Source organism: Myxocyprinus asiaticus, chromosome 40 (assembly GCF_019703515.2).
Source record: "Myxocyprinus asiaticus isolate MX2 ecotype Aquarium Trade chromosome 40, UBuf_Myxa_2, whole genome shotgun sequence".
Lineage (NCBI taxonomy): Eukaryota > Metazoa > Chordata > Actinopteri > Cypriniformes > Catostomidae > Myxocyprinus > Myxocyprinus asiaticus.
In genome coordinates, this window is record NC_059383.1 from 2,735,119 (window position 1) to 2,754,536 (window position 19,418).

The 19,418-nt window shown below is 40.9% G+C and overlaps 1 protein-coding gene across 7 annotated transcripts in view; it reads left to right on the forward strand.

Annotated features, from left to right (window-relative positions):
• LOC127430641 (rap guanine nucleotide exchange factor 6-like) overlaps positions 1-19,418 on the forward strand; it is a 194,494-nt gene that overhangs the window by 136,567 nt on the left and 38,509 nt on the right. For all 7 annotated transcript variants that reach the window (XM_051680548.1, XM_051680554.1, XM_051680549.1 and 4 more), the window contains 7 exons: positions 392-544; positions 4,176-4,340; positions 4,458-4,565; positions 5,564-5,767; positions 5,899-6,007; positions 6,764-7,007; positions 17,691-17,848. In XM_051680548.1, coding sequence (XP_051536508.1) covers positions 392-544; positions 4,176-4,340; positions 4,458-4,565; positions 5,564-5,767; positions 5,899-6,007; positions 6,764-7,007; positions 17,691-17,848 — 1,141 coding nt within the window. The remainder of the gene's footprint in view (positions 1-391; positions 545-4,175; positions 4,341-4,457; positions 4,566-5,563; positions 5,768-5,898; positions 6,008-6,763; positions 7,008-17,690; positions 17,849-19,418) is intronic.

Below are 19,418 nucleotides of genomic sequence, written 5' to 3' on the forward strand. Positions count from 1 at the left end.
CTTGCTCACAGTGTGCTCATTTGACAGAGTGAACGTTGTTATCATTAAAGGAACAGAGATGTCTGAACACACTGTAGTCTCCATCATCAGGTCCTGAAATGTAAATGCCTCCTAATATAGCTGCACTAGAGCAACAGTTTTTTTTACAGTGTCACTTCTGATTCCGTAAACGCTGACTGTACCTCGACTTCCTCTTACACCATGACTCCATTTCTCACACAGTCCACACACGCATCTTCTAACACACACTGAGCACGCTAACTCTGTACTCTCACTCATGAGTGTGCACAATGAATGCACACTGCTGCTGTTGGATTATCCGTGTCTGGTGCAGAGTAACGTTGTGCTGTACTATCAGTTCATTGCTGTTCCTCATGTTGTTGTGGATCAGTTCGTGTGCATCGCTCAAGAGGACTACTGCCGCATCCTCAACCATGTGGAGCAGAACACACACAAGGTGGAGGAGGAGGGCGAGATCGTCATGGTAAAGGAGCACAGAGAGCTAGACCGCACCGGGACCAGGAAGGGCCACATCGTCATTAAGGTGAGGATATTCTTGGTCTTAATGTGCAAGAAAAACAATTTTGTCTACATAATCTTTCATCAAAATGTAAATAACATGCTCCGCCACTGAAAATACGTTTGTCTCGAGGGTGACATCACCAAGGATGTGTGAGCTATAGAGCGCAACAGTGCCTGTCCACTTTTTCAGCTGTCTTTGTTCCGGAAGTACACTCACCGAGCACTTTATTAGGAACACTTGCACACCTACTTATTCGTGCGATTATCTAATCAGCCAATCGTGTGGCTGCTGTGCAATACAGGTCAGGAGCTTCAGTTAATTTTCACATCAACCATCAGAATGGAGAAAAAATGTGATCTCAGTGATTTCGACCATGGCATGATTGTTGGTGCCAGACGGGCTGGTTTGTGTATTTCTGTAACTGCTGATCTCCTGGGATTTTCATGCACAACAGTCTCTAGAATTTACTCAGAATGGTGCCAAAAACAAAAAACATCCAGTGAGCGGCAGTTCTGCGGACGGAAACGCCTTGTTGATGAGAGAGGTCAACAGAGAATGACCAGACTGGTTCAAGCTGACAGAAAGGCTACGGTAACCCAGATAACCCCTCTGTACAATCGTAGTGAGCAGAATAGCATCTCAGAATGCAAAACACGTTGAAACTTGAGGTGAATGAGCTGCAACCGCAGAAGACCACGTCGGGCACTTTACTAGGATCAGAGTGTTCCTATTAAAGTGCACAGTGAGTGTATTTTCCCATTCAGTTTTTTACATAGGGTTTCATAAAATTCAAAAAAGAGTTCTGAGCCATGAACCAAACCAACCTGCTCTGAGGTGAATCACTACATTATAAAATTTGATTTAAAAGTACAAGACTTTGTCTTAAATGCATGAATTAACTACAATCCCATGAAGCTTTGCGAGTGACGTAATCAAATTGAAAACGGTGGAAAAATATAAGACTTGTGATTTAAAGTTGATTGTAAGTTGTAGTGGGGTAAGCAAGAGACAGACACAGTTGGAGTGGTGTCAGGTCTTGGAGGGGCGTTTATTTTAAATAATAAACAACATAAAAGTCCAAAACGGAGAAAATAATGTGTCCTTGGCGGAAAGTGTATGAAAGAAATTGGGAATCTGGCTTTCCTCGTGGTGAGACGGGGTCTTAGTGCAGGTCGGGGAGTGTAAATAGGACAGTCCAGGGCGTAAGTAGGGTCTGACGGATGCACACACTCCCCTCCTGGTTCCAGTGTGCGAGGGGCGGTATAACTTCCCTGGAGGCTGCAGTGAGTGTGAGGGGAAGGTGGCCCGGCTTCCTAGCCCATCGACCATGACATGTGCAGTATTCTCCGGTGACTCATCTAACCCACACCAGGGTTCCTCCTCGCTCTGCTCCTGGACCTGCGAGGACACCAACGTGCATGCAATGGAGTTTTAAAGGAGAAACATGCTCTCAGTTTTAAAGGCAGGTGTGATGAGGCTGTATTCACATCAGGCGTGCCTCATCATTTGCCCACTCCCGTTGTGAGCCTGGCTGAAGGACTTCTATGAGGAGAGGCAGGGCGATGATTATATTAAAAATATTCTGAAAATATTCCTCATGGGAGTGAGCGATCACTGCTGGACTCTTTGCCTGTGGTTTGTGTGCCGTGATTCTCTGGCGTATCTTTCTCTTAGCATCATGGGTAGTGTAGTTCTTGTTGTAGGTCCATGCAGCTTTTCTAAATCTTGCCAATAGTAAACGCGGTTTGTATGTTTTGTATTTTATAATGGAATGGCATGCAGAAAATTTCTCGAAATTTAACTTGTTAACTTGTCCTTCAAATACTTCGAAAGTCAAAAAAATGTCAGTAAAATCAGTTATGAATGGCATTTCAGGTTGACTTACCCTGGGTTAATGCCACTTTTAACCTTGGGTTAAGCAGCGTTTCACACTAGTAATTTTGAAAAGCAGTGAACACCTCAAGTTATGAAGACTTCAGTATGAATTACAGTGTGTTTTAGGGTTGTCACTATACCATAATCATATCTTATGATACTATAACAGCTAAAGTATCATGATACCAAGTAGTATTACAATACCACACGACAGAGTGTTAATTCTATATACAGTTTGTCATAGTGGTTCCTAAAAACTAGCCATTCCACTTGTAGCTCAAAAAGTGGTGAAAATAACTAATGGATGAACAGGGAGAAGGCTCAAATGGACTAACTTGTTACCTAATACATTCTTAGTTTGATCAAAACAGCCAGTTCAAACGACAATGTTTTTAAACTTTTATTCTATTATTTCTGTGATTATTTGAATGTTGGTAACATATAAAGATACTGTAACATTGAACAGACTGTTTTGAGCTGCTGTTTCTTTATTACAACCGCTTTAGCCCCTCTCTCCTGGAAAACAGCAGCAGGAATGCAGAATACACACACACACACACACACACACACCGGCTTGATCGCAAATTGGCGGCAATCCTAAGTGCAAAGTTACCGCCACCGTGCATTCGTAATTGGAAAAAATGAAACGAGTGCAACATTCGATATTTCGAACATCAGTAAATGTTAAGATAAAGCATTTAGGTTAAATGAAGTGGCACTAACCTGTGTGTATTCTGCAGAGGCAGTGGGATGTTAATAAAGTTGCTGGCGTTTCCCCCTTTGACTTGAAATCTATGTAGACATTCATGGCAGATGGATTTTCCCAGTCTCATCAGGCAAAACCCAAAATAATTCCAAAATCCACTTGGTGAATTTTGTGTTTTTTTTTTTTTTTTTTAAATGTTCTCACTCTCCAAAGTTTTATTTAAATCCATATTATCCATAAGGAGACACAACTGCCAAATTAACACACTGGGATTCATACGTGTGTATTTGAAGCATGGGAAAGCCACACATTGAAAAATAAAAAATACCATATAAGGGGCAAATTCTAAACAGCATTTTACGCTCTTAAAGGGCACTGCGTGAAGTGGATGGCACTCGAAAAGACTACTTTAAAGGTCTGATTCAAATGAAGGTTTTTAGCTAAAATAATATTTACTACCACACATAACTTACGGTACTACTGTTTTAAAAATACTGTGGCACCACCAGTATTTTGAAGCTTTAGTATCGTGATACTACCTTAGCACCGTATACAATGCAACCCTGGTGTGTATAACCCAAGGTAAAGTGTGAACAGTGTAGTACATGGAACATGTTAAAAATTTTACAAAAATACAAAAAGTCCATTTAAAAACCAATGGCTTATGTTTTATAATAAGGCTGTTTTATGGAAATTTAATTAGTTGACTTGAAGTTGATTGTCCAAGGTTTGATTTCCCATATGTCTCTCACTATTGTTTTTGAAGTACTGTAGTAGTTTACTGTCTTCCTTCTGAAAATGTTTTCTTTGCAGATTTTTTGTGTCACTGCACTCAAAATCAACTTTCACACTTTAAGTCTGGTTTACATAAGATAGTGTTTTCATACTCTTTCAGTTCAGTTTCTGGACAGTTTCAGGCCGGCTAGTGTTGGTTTCTGATCCTCTAGAGAAGGGCTGCTTTTTGTGATGTTCGCTTCAGACACGTGATTCCTTCTGTGCTGAAGTAGAAGTCATGATCTGTTGTTTATAATGATTTGTGTTTATTATGTGTTTTATTTCTGTCTGTATCAGGGCACCCCAGAGCGTCTGATCATGCATCTAGTGGAGGAGCCATCAGTGGTGGACCCCACTTACATAGAGGACTTCCTGCTCACATACCGCACCTTCCTGTCCAGCCCCATGGAAGTGGGCAAGAAACTGCTGGAATGGTTCAAAGTGGACAGTCTGAGAGACACGGTCAGTATGTTTGTGTGTGGGTTCAGGTGCTTGTATCTCAGCAACATATTCATTTCATCAAATCATCAAACATGAGGTTTTTACTCCGAATCACATGACCTCTGCTTTCTCCTGCAGGTGACGAGGATCGTGTTGTTGTGGGTGAACAATCATTTTAATGATTTTGAAGGAGATCCTGTCATGGCTCAGTTCCTGGAGGACTTTGAGAAGTTACTGGATTCCTCAGTGAGTCACATGACATACAAAATAAAACAAACTAAATTTGCAAGATTCATTTAAAGCTGAAGTGTCTAATTTTTTTTTATATATATTTTTTTTTCTTGTGTCTGTACTGAGTATGCAAAGTCAACTATAAGTAAGCCATTTGTAGGTTGATTTCAACTAAAAGTTTAACACTTTGGCTCTGTGGCACTTTAATATCTCTGTTTTGAGCGACTCATCCAACCTGATACAGAAACATTGGCTCAACCAATGGTGTAAGTTTTGGGTGGGACTACCTGAATGTACAACCAATGGAAAATGGGAGGTGTTTTCTGAAATCTGTGATTATTTTTTAAATTTGTTGGTGCTAGGTAACTCAGAATTTACACTCTTTAGCTTTAATGCTATCGCTGCCCTAACTCACACCATTGGTTGAGTCAGTGTTGTTGTGTCAGACTGGACGGGTTGCTCAAAACAAAGACAGCAGATTTAATTTAGTGCCACAGAGTCAGTTTTAGTGTTTATATAGTGTTTACAGTTGACCCACAAATGGCTCAAAAAAGTTGCACGCTTCAGCTTTAAGGAATATCAACACTAGAAGTCGTGCTGTTGTACTGAATATCAGCACTGTGGCTGCAGATAATCACAACCGTGCTGATATTCTTAACGATAGTGTGATTGTGAGTGTAATATTGCTTTTATACCACAGTTCTATAAACAAAAAGTTAACATTTAGTAATTTCCATTTTAGACTCAATAATTGGCCTATCACTGTCTGCTTTTGCTGCTCAAACAAAAATATTTCCAGATGAAGCCAAAGCATGTATACAATGTTTTTTTTTTTTTTTAAATGGATAGTTCACCCAAAAATTAAAATGCTCTCATCATTTACTCACCCTCATGTCATCCCAGATGTGTATAACTTTCTTTCTCCTGCTGAACACAAACGAAGGTTTTTAGAAGAATATTTCAGCTCATACATTAAAGTACAGTACATTAACTGTTTCATGACTCTGTCTCAGAAAATGAAGGGTCATCTGCGGCTGCTGAACATCGCGTGTGCTGCTAAAGCCAAGTGTCGTCAGATCACCCTTCAGAAGCCATCTAGAGAGTCTCCACTTTTCTTCGCAGTGCAGGGTGGCAGTGAGCGGGGCTTCGGTATCTTCATTGAGAGCGTGGAGAAGGCCAGTAAAGCTGCAGAGGCCGGACTCAAACGTGGTGATCAGGTGCTGAACACACTCTTCTCTTCATCGCTGTTACACTAACACATTCAAAAGAACATTTGCCATGTTAATATTTAAATATATACAGTATATACATTATCCTATATACATTTCTCCTGTTGTCTCTTGTTTAGATAATGGAGATCAATGGGCAGAACTTTGAGAACATCTCGTATTCCAAAGCGATGGACATTCTGAAGAACAATACACACCTTGCTTTGACTGTAAAGACCAACATCTTTGGTACGTCACAGAATGTATAGAAAAAAAACACCCACAAACATATTCTTATACTACGGCATTGAATTATTGATTCTAATTGGTTGACACACATTTCAAGGGTGTTAATGTTCTATAACTGCATGGCTGTGATGTAGTTCAAGGTATGTTGACCACATTTCAGGAGCATATCACTTTGCCACATTCTTTCCAAATTGTTTCAAATGAACTTATCTTAAGCAATGTGAATTTGAGTTTCTCCTGATCAACCGTGACAAGTGAAAAGCATCAGTACATTTTGTTGGTCGCTTGGTTTCTATTTCTGTGGCTGTTGCTCTAAGTAGCTCCATTCACAGTCAAATCTCATTGGAGTAACATCTCGCCCCTCATAACTGTCATTATACCTGAAATATGTTCTGATTGGCTGTGAATGTGCCTGAATGCTTGCCTCTTTTCATAAATAAAAATGTTAATGTAATGTAAAAAATTATAATTGAGATTGTAGAACAGTGACTATTTCCTGATTTCTTAGATGGACGGTGAATTCTTAAATTTGAGAACCTGTGGATTTTGCTCAGCCTATCATTTGAAATTCACAATGTGATGAGTAGCATATAGTTCATTCTCTCATTAAAGATGCTTAGCACACAGTTTTGGGTATTATTATAGAAATGTAAATTATTATCGATTATTAAATTCTAGCATTGAGTGTTTTCATTGCCAGACCAAAGCATTAATGCATTTTTACACCCATGACTGTACATCACATCTCTGTTGTAGTTTTCAAAGAGCTTCAGAGCCGTGTGTGGCACGAGAAGAAGAACGGTGGTCCTCACATCCCCAAGATTCAGGAGAAGAAGAGCAACCGCTTCTCCATCCCCGATCTGCCTGGAGACATGGAGTTTCCTACTGACAACAAGAGTCACAGGAAGATGAAGGCCAACACAGTGTCTGGAGGACGCAACAAGATCCGCAAGATGCTGGAGAAGACCAGATTCAGCATCCTGCCACCTAAACCCTTCAGGTACAGACAAATAAAGCCCTGTGTGGAGCTTGTGTAGAAGATGCTTGGTGTTCAGGAGGGGATTAAACATTTACTCCGTGCTCTGTAAAGCCCCATATATACTCTACACTAGTTTGTGTATGCAGACACTTTTATTGTAGCTAAGCAAACTCAATTTAATTTGCCGTTGTGTCGCAAAATGTTTCAGACTGTAATTGTATTCTCAGCACTGCTAGAAATTTTTTTTTTTTTTTAAATGTCAGTGTCTTCTCCAAAAGTCAGTTTTCTCTTTCAAGTTAAGGGCTTTGTTCACACTGCAGGAAAAATCTGATTTTTTTCTCAAATCCATTTTTTCAGACTGACTGTTTAAACTGCAGGTTATTTGTGGACAGATCTGATTTGTTTTTGTTCAGACTGCAGTCGCTTTTGCTCTCACATTCACATTAGTTGTGACAGTAACAATGCAAACTTGCGAAGGTTCGCCATATCCACACATTACAATATTCGTCTCAGACAACAGCCTAAAAAGCAGGAGAGGTGGCATATGCAATGTTTAATGCTGCTAGGATTTACAGCTGGCCAACGTCCTATTCGGGATGCCTATTGTCATATATTTTAGTGGGCAACGAAACGTCCCGTAGTGAAGCATAAAAGGGTTGGATAGCGAGACACTTGAAGAGACCCCTGTCCTGCATTGAAGCACTCAAAATGCTTAAACATCCTTATTGGCTCGAGACATTCAATACCTTATCATGTTGTGGTGGCTTACATTTGGAGTGTGTTACATTAGCACATCACTTTGAGTTTTTACTTGCACAAAAACACTGCATATGTGTAATGCATTGGCCAAACATTCAAGTCTGATTTTGTGTACTTGTGTAAAGATTGTTTTCTCAGATTAATCTCCATTCAATGTTTATATCTCTCTGATCTTCATGTTATTCTCCTGAACAACAAGCTTGAGGAACGACGTTTTCACCACCGGTCTAACTCATGCACTATGAAAAGCTCTTGATCGGCATCTCTCTGAGCTCATCAGTGGTGTATTCTGAGCAGATGGCACAGACAGAACACCACACTGATAAATTGAGCTGCTGTCATTTTCTTTTTGTTTCTAGAGGCAACTGAAGTCTCATTTTCAGAGTTTAAAGTCAGCGTGAAATCAAAATAGGTTGTTTACTTTGTTTTTACATATTACTGATCACATTGTGCGTGATTCATTGGTTCATGTTATATAAAGCTGAAAAAAGTATTTGTAATCTTTTATCAAGATAGCAAAAGTTATTTAAATAACTACAGCTATTTAGGCATTGTTCTAGGCTGCCGTATGCTCGCTTTTTACCATCCAATTAATTTCTGTTGGAATTCCTGATGCAATCAAATCCCACCCTTAATATTCCCCTACAGCAGCTCTCTTATTTTTTGTTCTTATTAAATAAAATATTGTATTTTTTGCTCAAAAACAGTGAATAGCAGTTTCACATGTTCTAGATGTTAACCTTCGGTCCACAGCACTAATTACACACCAAACACACACAAGATGTGTAACTACAATAACTATACCACTGCCAGAATATCCAATGTGTGTGTGTGTGTGTGTGTGTGTGTGTGTGTATATAGCTCTGGAAAAAAATAAGAGACCACTGCAAAATTATCAGTTTTTCTGTATTTGCTATTTATAGGTATGTGTTTGAGTAAAATTTTTGTTTTATTCTATAAAGTACTGACAACATTTCTTCCAAATTCCATATAAAAATATATTCTCTAGCATCTCCACGTTGGAGATGAACTCTTGCCATTTGATGTTGAGGATGGTGCATAGGCAGCGTTGGTGGAAGCGTTCTAGCAGATGCACCTGCTTCCTGTACAAGACCCATGTCTCTGCTCCATATAGTAGGGTGAGGACTACAACCACTCTGTATACCTTTAGCTTCTTGAAGAGGCGCAGAGAGTGGTCTTACCATGCTCTCTTAGCAATGTGCCCGAAGGAGCTGTTTGCTTCGGATAGGCAGTTGTCTAGGTCTTTTCTGGTTGTGGCATCATTGGACATGATTTGATCATTATTTGATCATGATCACTGGACACTGCCCAGGTACGTGAAGTGCTGCACTGCATTGAGTTTGGTGCCACTGATGGTGATTTGCGGCGCACTAAAGGGTTCACCTGGTGGAGGCTGATGTACCAGCCTCCCAGATGAACCCTTTAGTGTGCCGCACACATAACCTCTGTCTTCTTTAGGCTGATTGTGTGGCCAAGTGCATTTGCTGCCTTCGCAAAGCAGTTGAGTATGCGTTGTAGTGTCTCCTCTGTGCGAGCAATCAAGGCGCAGTCATCCACAAACAGGAGCTCCAGGACCAGCTGCTCCAGGGTCTTCATCTTGGCAAGCAGACGCCGCAGATTGAAGATGCTGCCATCGGTCCGGAAGTGGATGTAAACACCATCTGCTATGTTGTCCTTGACTATGTTGTCCTTGGCTTTGCGGAGCATCATACTAAAGAAGATGGAGAAGAGTGTTGGGGCAAGTACACATCCCTGCTTTATGCCATTGGAGATGGGGAAACTGTCTGACAGGGAGCCGGCTAGTCTGACCTGCCCCAACTGACACTCGTGGAGCTGGCGGAGGATGATGAGGAGCTTGGGTGGGCCTGTTCAGGAGGATACGAGCTAGAATCTGTCCAGCAATGGAGAGTAATGTGATGCTCCTGTAATTGGCAGTCTGATTTCTCGCCCTTGTTCTTGTACAGGAGGATAACGATTGCGTCTCTGAGGTCCTGTGGGATGGTCTCGCTCTCCCAGCAAGCAGTAAACAGGCTCTCCCATTTTTCTTGCAAGAAGTCGCTGCCTTGCTGGAAGACTTCTGCTGGGATTCCATCCTTGCCAGATGACTTCCCTGGTCTCAGCTGGGTAATGGCCTTCTCAGTCTTGAAGGGGTTTGGTGGGTGGTCAAGGTTCAGCTTTGCTTCTGCCTGGGGGATCAGGTCCAGCGAGGGCTCCTGCACGGAATGCTCCTCGCTGAAGAGGTTCTCAAAGTGCTCTGACCAGTGCTGCATGATAGCGTTGTTGTCCGTCAGGAGAGTTAACCCATCGACAGAGCAGAATGGTGCTTGTACTTGGTGACTGGGGCCATACACTGTCCTGAGTGCCTTATAGAAGGAGACAATGTCCCCTGTATCAGCCAGACCTTGAATGCGTTCTGTGAGAGCAATCCACCAGTCATTCTTGAGGGTGTGCAGCTTGGACTGGAGGGTACTGCAGCTTCTCGATAGATGTCTTTTGCGGCATTGTCATTGGGCCTAGCAAGGACATGCTTGTGGCATGTGCGTTTCCTTTCCAAGAGTCCTGATGTCTCCTGGTTGAGAAGCCTATGACTTCGACTGAGGCCTCCTGCAGTGCCTCCTTGAGCTGCTCCCACTGTTGGACAGGGTCTGCGACAGACTCTCTGACCTTAGCCTGGAGATCCAATTTCACTTCAGGGCTCTGGAGTTGCTAAACCTGGAGCTTTTTGGTCTGAGGACCTTTTCTCTTGGGAGAGGGTTTGAAGGTAAAAGCAGCTTTGCAGCAGACCAGTCTGTGGTCAGTGTAGCAGTCGGTGCTGGGCATCACTCTGGTGTGTAATATGTCTTTAATGTCCCACTGGGTACCAGGGTGTAGTCCAGGAGGTGCCAGTGCTTGGAACGGGGGTGTCTTCAGGTGGCCTTGAATCTGTCCTCCTGCTGGAACAGGGTGTATGTAATGAACAGCCCATGTTCTACACAGAATTACAGTAAGAGTTCCGGCCATTATCGTTGCACTTGCTGATGTCGTGTTTCCCTAGGACTCCCCTCCACATCTCAGAGTCACGTCCTACCCTGGCATTGAAGTCCCCCAATATGACGAGTTTGTCCTTGGTGTCCACTTACCACAGGAATTTGTGGTAGAAGGTGACATGAGTGTACGTTCCAGCATGCATGTCATAGGTGATGCTTTTTCTTTCTTGTCGGACTGCGTCTAGAGATGCAACCGGGTTTGGGTGAGGCAAGCTTGGTTTAGGCCACCTTTTCTAGGCCCTCCTCCATGTGGAGCAAGCAGAGCTGTCCCTAAAGAGGGCTGCTTGGACACTCAGGGTGCTGCCGAATGGTGTTTTTGCCTCTGGTCAACAACCAAACGACCCATGTTCCTGAGCCGCCTGCATGCAGGATCGAAACTGCAGCTCCCAGTGCCATCTTGCACCTGCTGTTTTCGCCTCTTTCCCGTCGCTACAGGTCTTTGTTTTCTCTCATCCCCCCTGCGCTGGTTGTTTAAAGTGGAGATCAGCTCACGCACACTGAGTCTACTCTTTAGACTTGGTGTCCTTCCTCAGTAGCTCAGCGAGTCAAAATGGCCAAGGCGACTGCCAAGTTGTAGGTTTTTGTCAGAGTAGCCTTCTCTCTGATGAACTGCCTTACAGGTCTGAAGGGCTCCATCTTCCCTGCTATTTACCCATAGCTGGGGGCCAGTTCGTGGGCACCAGGGCACGTCCCCATGCTGGGGGCCTGTATGCCGCACGTCTGGGGGGCCAGACCTTCTCCGAGTCCCTGCATATCTAGCCTGGGGCCACATGGTACCCAGTTTCCATCTGTCACCACAAGGAGACTATGCATGAGGCTTGCTGTGGAGAGGCTATATACTGGCGGGAGACACTGATGAACTCGGCTCTCCTTTCGCGGTGCTGAAAACATCTGTGCTAGCCAGCGGAGTGGCCAGAAAGTGAGACACTTCTCCAACACACTTGTCGCATTACACAGCCGTTTGACAGACTAGCAATACATACTGTAGTAATAAAAAGCAGCATTTATCTGCATATATATATATATATATATATATATATATATATATATATATATATATATATATATATACAGTGCATCCGGAAAGTATTCACAGCGCTTCACTTTTTCCACATTTTGTTATGTTACAGCCTTATTCCAAAATGGATTAAATTCATTATTTTCCTCAAAATTCTACAAACAATACCCCATAATGATAACGTGAATGAAGTTTGTTTGAAATCTTTGCAAATGTATTAAAAATAAAAAACGAAAAAAAAAATCACATCTACATAAGTATTCACAGCCTTTGCTCAATACTTTGTTGAAGCACCTTTGGCACCAATTACAGCCTCAAGTCTTTTTGAGTATGATGCTACAAGCTTGGCACACCTATTTTTGGGCAGTTTCTCCCATTCTTCTTTGCAGGACCCCTCAAGCTCCATCAGATTGGATGGGGAGTGTCGGTGCACAGCCATTTTCAGATCTTTCCAGAGATGTTCAATCAGGTTCAAGTCTGGGCCACTCAAGGACATTCACAGAGTTGTCCTGTAGCTACTCCTTTGTTATCTTGGCTGTGTGCTTAGGGTTGTTGTCCTGTTGGAAGATGAATCTTCGCCCCAGTCTGAGGTCCAGAGCGCTCTGGAGCAGGTTTTCATCAAGGATGTCTCTGTACATTGCTGAATTCATCTTTCCCTCGATTCTGACTAGTCTCCCAGTTCCTGCCGCTGAAAAACATCCCCACAGCATGATGCTGCCACCACCATGCTTCACTGTAGGGATGGTATTGGCCAGGTGATGAGCGGTGCCTGGTTTCCTCCAGACATGACGCTTGCCATTCAGGCCAAAGAGTTCAATCTTTGTTTCTCATGGTCTGAGAGTCCTTCAGGTGCCTTTTGGCAAACTCCAGGCGGGCTGTCATGTGCCTTTTACTGAGGAGTGGCTTCCGTCTGGCCACTCTACCATACAGGCCTGATTGGTGGAGTGCTGCAGAGATGGTTGTTCTTCTGGAAGGTTCTCCTCTCTCCACAGAGAAATGCTGGAGCTCTGTCAGAGTGACCATCGGGTTCTTGGTCACCTCCCTGACTAAGGCCCATCTCCCCCGATCGCTCAGTTTGGCCGGGCGGCCAGCTCTAGGAAGAGTCCTGGTGGTTCCAAACTTCTTCCATTTACGGATGATGGAGGCCACTGTGCTCATTGGGACCTTCAATGCTGCAGAAATTATTCTGTACCCTTCCCCAGATCTGTGCCTAGATACAATCCTGTCTCGGAGGTCTACAGGCAATTCCTTGGACTTCATGGCTTGGTTTGTGCTCAGACATGCACGGTTAACTGTTGGACCTTATATAGACAGGTGTGTGCCTTTCCAAATTATGTCCAATCAACTGAATTTACCACAGGTGGACTCCAATCAAGTTGTAGAAACATCTCAAGGATGATCAGTGGAAACAGGATGCACCTGAGCTCAATTTTGAGTGTCATGGCAAAGGCTGTGAATACTTATGTACATGTGATTTTTTGGTTTTTTATTTTATTTTATTTATTTATTTTTAATAAATTTGCAAAGATTTCAAACAAACTTCTTTCTGGTTGTCATTATGGGGTATTGTTTGTAGAATTTTGAGGAAAATAATGAATTTAATCCATTTTGGAATAAGACTGTAACATAACAAAATGTGGAAAAAGTGAAGCGCTGTGAATACTTTCCGGATGCACTGTATATATACATACAGGTGCATCTCAATAATTAGAATGTCGTGGAAAAGTTCATTTATTTCAGTAATTCAACTCAAATTGTGAAACTCATGTATTAAATAAATTCAATGCACACAGACTGAAGTAGTTTAAGTCTTTGGTTCTTTTAATTGTGATGATTTTGGCTCACATTTAACAAAAACCCACCAATTCACTATCTCAAATTAGAATACATCATAAGACCAATAAAAAAAACATTTTTAGTGAATTGTTGGCCTTCTGGAAAGTATGTTCATTTACTGTATATGTACTCAATACTTGGTAGGGGCTCCTTTTACTTTAATTACTGCCTCAATTCGGCGTGGCATGGAGGTGATCAGTTTGTGGCACTGCTGAGGTGGTATGGAAGCCCAGGTTTCTTTGACAGTGGCCTTCAGCTCATCTGCATTTTTTGGTCTCTTGTTTCTCATTTTCCTCTTGACAATACACCATAGATTCTCTATGGGGTTCAGGTCTGGTGAGTTTGCTGGCCAGTCAAGCACACCAACACCATGGTCATTTAACCAACTTTTGATGCTTTTGGCAGTGTGTGCAGGTGCCAATTCCTGCTGGAAAATGAAATCAGCATCTTTAAAAAGCTGGTCAGCAGAAGGAAGCATGAAGTGCTCCAAAATTTCTTGGTAAATGGGTGCAGTGACTTTTGTTTTCAAAAAACACAATGAACCAACACCAGCAGATGACATTGCACCTCAAATCATCACAGACTGTGGACACTTAACACTGGACTTCAAGCAACTTGGGCTATGAGCTTCTCCACCCTTCCTCCAGACTCTAGGACCTTGGTTTCCAAATGAAATACAAAACTTGCTCTCATCTGAAAAGAGGACTTTGGACCACTGGGCAACAGTCCAGTTCTTCTTCTCCTTAGCCCAGGTAAGACGCCTCTGACGTTGTCTGTGGTTCAGGAGTGGCTTAACAAGAGGAATACGACAACTGTAGCCAAATTCCTTGACACGTCTGTGTGTGGTGGCTCTTGATGCCTTGACCCCAGTCTCAGTCCATTCCTTGTGAAGTTCACCCAAATTCTTGAATCGATTTTGCTTGACAATCCTCATAAGGCTGCGGTTCTCTCGGTTGGTTGTGCATCTTTTTCTTCCACACTTTTTCCTTCCACTCAACTTTCTGTTAACATGCTTGGATACAGCACTCTGTGAACAGCCAGCTTCTTTGGCAATGAATGTTTGTGGCTTACCCTCCTTGTGAAGGGTGTCAGTGATTGTCTTCTGGACAACTGTCAGATCAGCAGTCTTCCCCATGATTGTGTAGCCTAGTGAACCAAACTGAGAGACCATTTTGAAGGCTCAGGAAACCTTTGCAGGTGTTTTGAGTTGATTAGCTGATTGGCATGTCACCATATTCTAATTTTTTGAGATAGTGAATTGGTGGGTTTTTGTTAAATGTGAGCCAAAATCATCACAATTAAAAGAACCAAAGACTTAAACTACTTAAGTCTGTGTGCATTGAATTTATTTAATACACGAGTTTCACAATTTGAGTTGAATTACTGAAATAAATGAACTTTTCCACGACATTCTAATTTATTGAGATGCACCTGTATATTTTACTAAAACATTCTAAGCATGTTTAATGTCATGCAGAGACATTTTTGAGAGACAACGCAATCAGAGTGGAAATGATTCTTTATAATGGACAGTTGATGATTCGGAAATTAATCTGATTTCCCAAATTTAATTTAAATTTAGAGCAATTTTTAAAAAGGTTCTTTGATAAGAACCGACTATAAAGAATGTTTTTTGAGCAAGTGCATTGAGATAATTGGGAGTAGTAAGATATTCAAGATGTTGCTTCATTTTCAATTACCAACAAGGTCATTGTGACAATATCTTAAATTTTCAACATATAACTCAGCCCTAATCAGTATTTGTAGGATTTATGTTTTCTGTTAGAATATGAGTGTGTTTTTAATAAAAGTGTGTGTTTGTGCATGCTTTGCTGGCTTCTGTCTGTCTGTCTATGCTTCTATTGGTTCATGTCACCTGTCTTTTGTTTTTGCGGCTGCTTCACTTGCACAGGGGACTGTTTGGGTAAGAGACACCTGCACAATTCTACACTAACACTCTTTTTTTCTTTCTTAAACAATGTATGAATTGTTTAGAAGTGATTGTTAGGGTCATTTGTATTTTATAGATTTAGGGAGTAGTTTACTTAGTACTTTTGGCAAAAGAGATATTTCACATAAATATTTTTGCTCACATGAAATAGTTTCAATGCATAATGCCATTTGTCTGTCCACACTAGAAGTTAACCGATATTTTGCAGATACAAATAACTAATGTGGCAGAAAAAGCTAATAGCCGATTAATCGGCAGATAGTTTTTAAAAATGATTTATTAAATATGTTTTCTTTCTATGAACATTTTCTTAGTCTTTCCTTACTGTGACTGGGCAGCACAGACAGTCCAAAGAGTCCAAATTTTATGAAATCCTAGATGCCATTTGTACAGAGGGATGCAGTTTCAATAATAGCAAGAACATTTAAAATTTGGTGCATAACATGGGACTTTTTAACCATAAACAAGACCAAAATACACTGGGGACTCTTTATTTTGAAATGTCTATGCTCCCAGCAGCTCACACAAACTGATAAGAGAAACAAAATATGCTCTCTTACAATCATTTACAATGTATAACTATATCCGTAATTATTAAAACACTTTTTTTCCCCTTTTTCTCTACGGACACCGTCTATCAAAATCAACATTAACTGAACAATCAATAAAGGTTATATATATATAAATGTTCAATAATGTCCATGCTTCATATGTGTCTTTTCTACAACATCATCTCGTTACGCATTAGTTTATAAACAGTGACAGAATCATTGTTCCAAAAGTAGCTATCAGTGCCGACTAATTGGCAAACCCGATATAACGGTCGACCTCTAGTCCACACTAAAAGAGAAATGGCTGCACAATGTCATACAATCACAACCAATCAGAACCTCAGAACTTTGATGTTTATTATACAGCTACAGTATGTGGAGAGGGATTTTGTGACATGATTTACTGCATCAAACAATTTTAAACATCGTTTTGTCCATCTTCCTATGTTTATTTTTCATGCAGTATTTTGGTTGTGTGAGTTGTATTTGAACTATGTTAGAGTGATGTCAAAATTATAAAATGATGTATACAGTATATGAACTTATAGAGGGTGAAGTGTAGTTCCTGTAGCTGAGTGTGATGCTGTTCAGCTCTCAGGATGGGGAGATCTTCTGCTCTCTCTCACTCTTGAGGGAGTTGCGTATCTCTCTCTCTCCACTCTGAAAGGAAGACAGCAGCATCCTAATTAGCCTGTGTGTGTAAAGGTTACAATCTGATTGACACCGAGTTTTCTAAAGAGACACACTCGCCGTAAATCTGCTGTGTGCCTGTGTCCTCATTCTGTGTTACTGTCATTAATGGAGTGTCTGTGTTTTTCAGTGATGTGCCATCAGTAAGCATAACAGCATTAAAGGCAGTTTAGTTCACCCAAAAATGGCATTTATGCAGTTTGCTTACCCTCATGCCATCCCAATCTGACTTTTTCTTCCATGGAAAACAAAGGTGAACTTTTGAAGAATATTCTGGCTGCTGTTTTCCATATGATGAAAGTGAACAGGGACTGGGTCTGTCAAGCTCCAAAAAAACACCATAAAAGTCATCCATATGACTTGTGCATTATATTCCAAATCTTCTGAAGTCATACGATAGCTTTGTGCGAAGAGCGGACCAAAATTTGAGTCATTTTTCACTGATAATCCTCCCCTTAGCGTGACCATGTCTAATGGTGCACTATTTGATTTGAGAGTTCCAGTTGAGAGCAAAATGTTCAGTGAATGAGTATTTAAAATTCGATCTGTTGCTCATACAAACTATTGTATGGCTTCAGTTGAAATATAGTGCACAAGTTGTTTGGACTACTTTTATGGTGCTTTTTGTGATTTTGTCGGTTGGAACAAAAGTTTGTATTTTTGGGTGAACTATTCCTTCATGCTCCTTTAGTGCTGGTCTGTCTGCTCTTATATATTTTAATGTCTGTTTGAAAAGCTTCTCCATCAGTTGTCTCCATTGTAACTCAACACGTGTGACATGAATTGCGTGTTTGGAGCAGTGACTGTGGTAATAGAATATGTGTTGAATGAAATCTCTCTGTGTGTCTACAGTGATGGTGGTGTGGCTCAGTCTCAGGATGACAGTATCGTGGGCACCAAACAGTGCCGTCACAGCGTGGCGATCATGCCCATCCCGGGTAGCCTGTCCTCCAGCAGTCCTGACCTGCTACAGCCTGTGGCCAGCGCACTAGACTTTAACAACCCTTCAGGTAACACATCACAGAGTTTACTTCTTATTCACATTAGAGCTCGACTGATATCTAGAGAGCAGGGTGGCCAATGATAATGATATATGCATATGATATCAGTTAGGGAAAGTGTACAGTCTGCTTCTTTTCAGAATGTTCATTACATGGCTAGCACATACACTTCTACTTTAGAGACCCTAAAACTAGAAGAAAGAAGACACCATAAGAAAAGTTCTGGTTCATTTCATTTCTCATTTCTAAAGAAAGCATTTTCTTGATAATAGGTAAGGAAACACCTACTGAGAAAATAAATGTAAATGCAGATCAGTAAATGTAAGTCAACCTGGATCTTTTGCATCACTTTGCTGCTCGCTCACTTCACATAGAATAAGAAATGCATTCTTTATGATACAACACATGCAAATAGCAGATAATGCTGGATAAAGATTTCAGTTAGTTCCTTTTTTTCCCCTTTTGTTTACCAGTGTCTGTCTCATGACAAATCAGAATCCGAAACCAGTTTTAGATCCACTGCATTTTCTGGAATCAAAGCAATGTGGGAAGATCTTAAGAGTTTTGATTTGAAATTGTGTTATGCAGTGTTCAGTGAAAGAAATATTTCAGTGAAATTTCGAGTTGTTGTGATTATGTGTCCTGAAGAAGGGGTAGAGATGGTATGTGTGAAAGGAATAGTTTGCCCATTATGTCATTATTTACTAACCCTAATGTTGCTCCAAACCTATATGGCTGACTTTCTTCCGTGGAACACAGAAGGAGAAATGTAAAGAATTGTCTCACAGAATTTTGCCTTTTTTCTTTTTTTTCTTTTTTTTTTTTAATGTTGGTATAAACTTTGTTTTTAGGGTGTTTTTTTTTTTTTTTTTTTTTTTTTGGAGCTTGACAGTAACCATTCCCTTTTATTTTGTGGCAAAAACCATGCAAAGGTTCTTCAAATTTCCCCTTTTGTATTCACTTCGGGCCCCATCTAGTAAGCGAAATAAGCGGCTGCGTAGGCCCCTGCGACCACCAGGGGGCCTCCAACCACGGGTTTAATATAGCTGTATAATTATTTGCACAAATTGTAAATAGCACTGGCTACACAGTCCGGCTATATGCATGCCAATAGTCTGATGGAACCTGTCAGAACTACTTAAATATATCGGTAACACTTTACAATAAGGTTCCATTTATTAACATTATTTAACAGCATTAGTTAACATGAACTAATAATGAACAATACTTTTACAGCATTTATTAATCTTAGTTAATGTTAATTTCAGCCTATACTGATACATTTTTAAAATCAAAAGTTGTATATGTTAACATTAGTTAATGCACTATGAACTAAGATTAACTAATAATAAACAATTGTATTTTTATTAACTAACATTAACTAAGATTAATAATTTTTGTAAAAAATATATTGTTAATAGTTTGTTCATGATACCTTGCATTAACTAATGTTAACGAATGGAACCCCATTGTAAAGTGTTGCCAAAATATTATATAATCACTGAAGAAAAGGTATAGAGACATAAGCATGTACATTTGACGTGTGCACATCTACGAACTGGCGTGGCGACATTTGTGA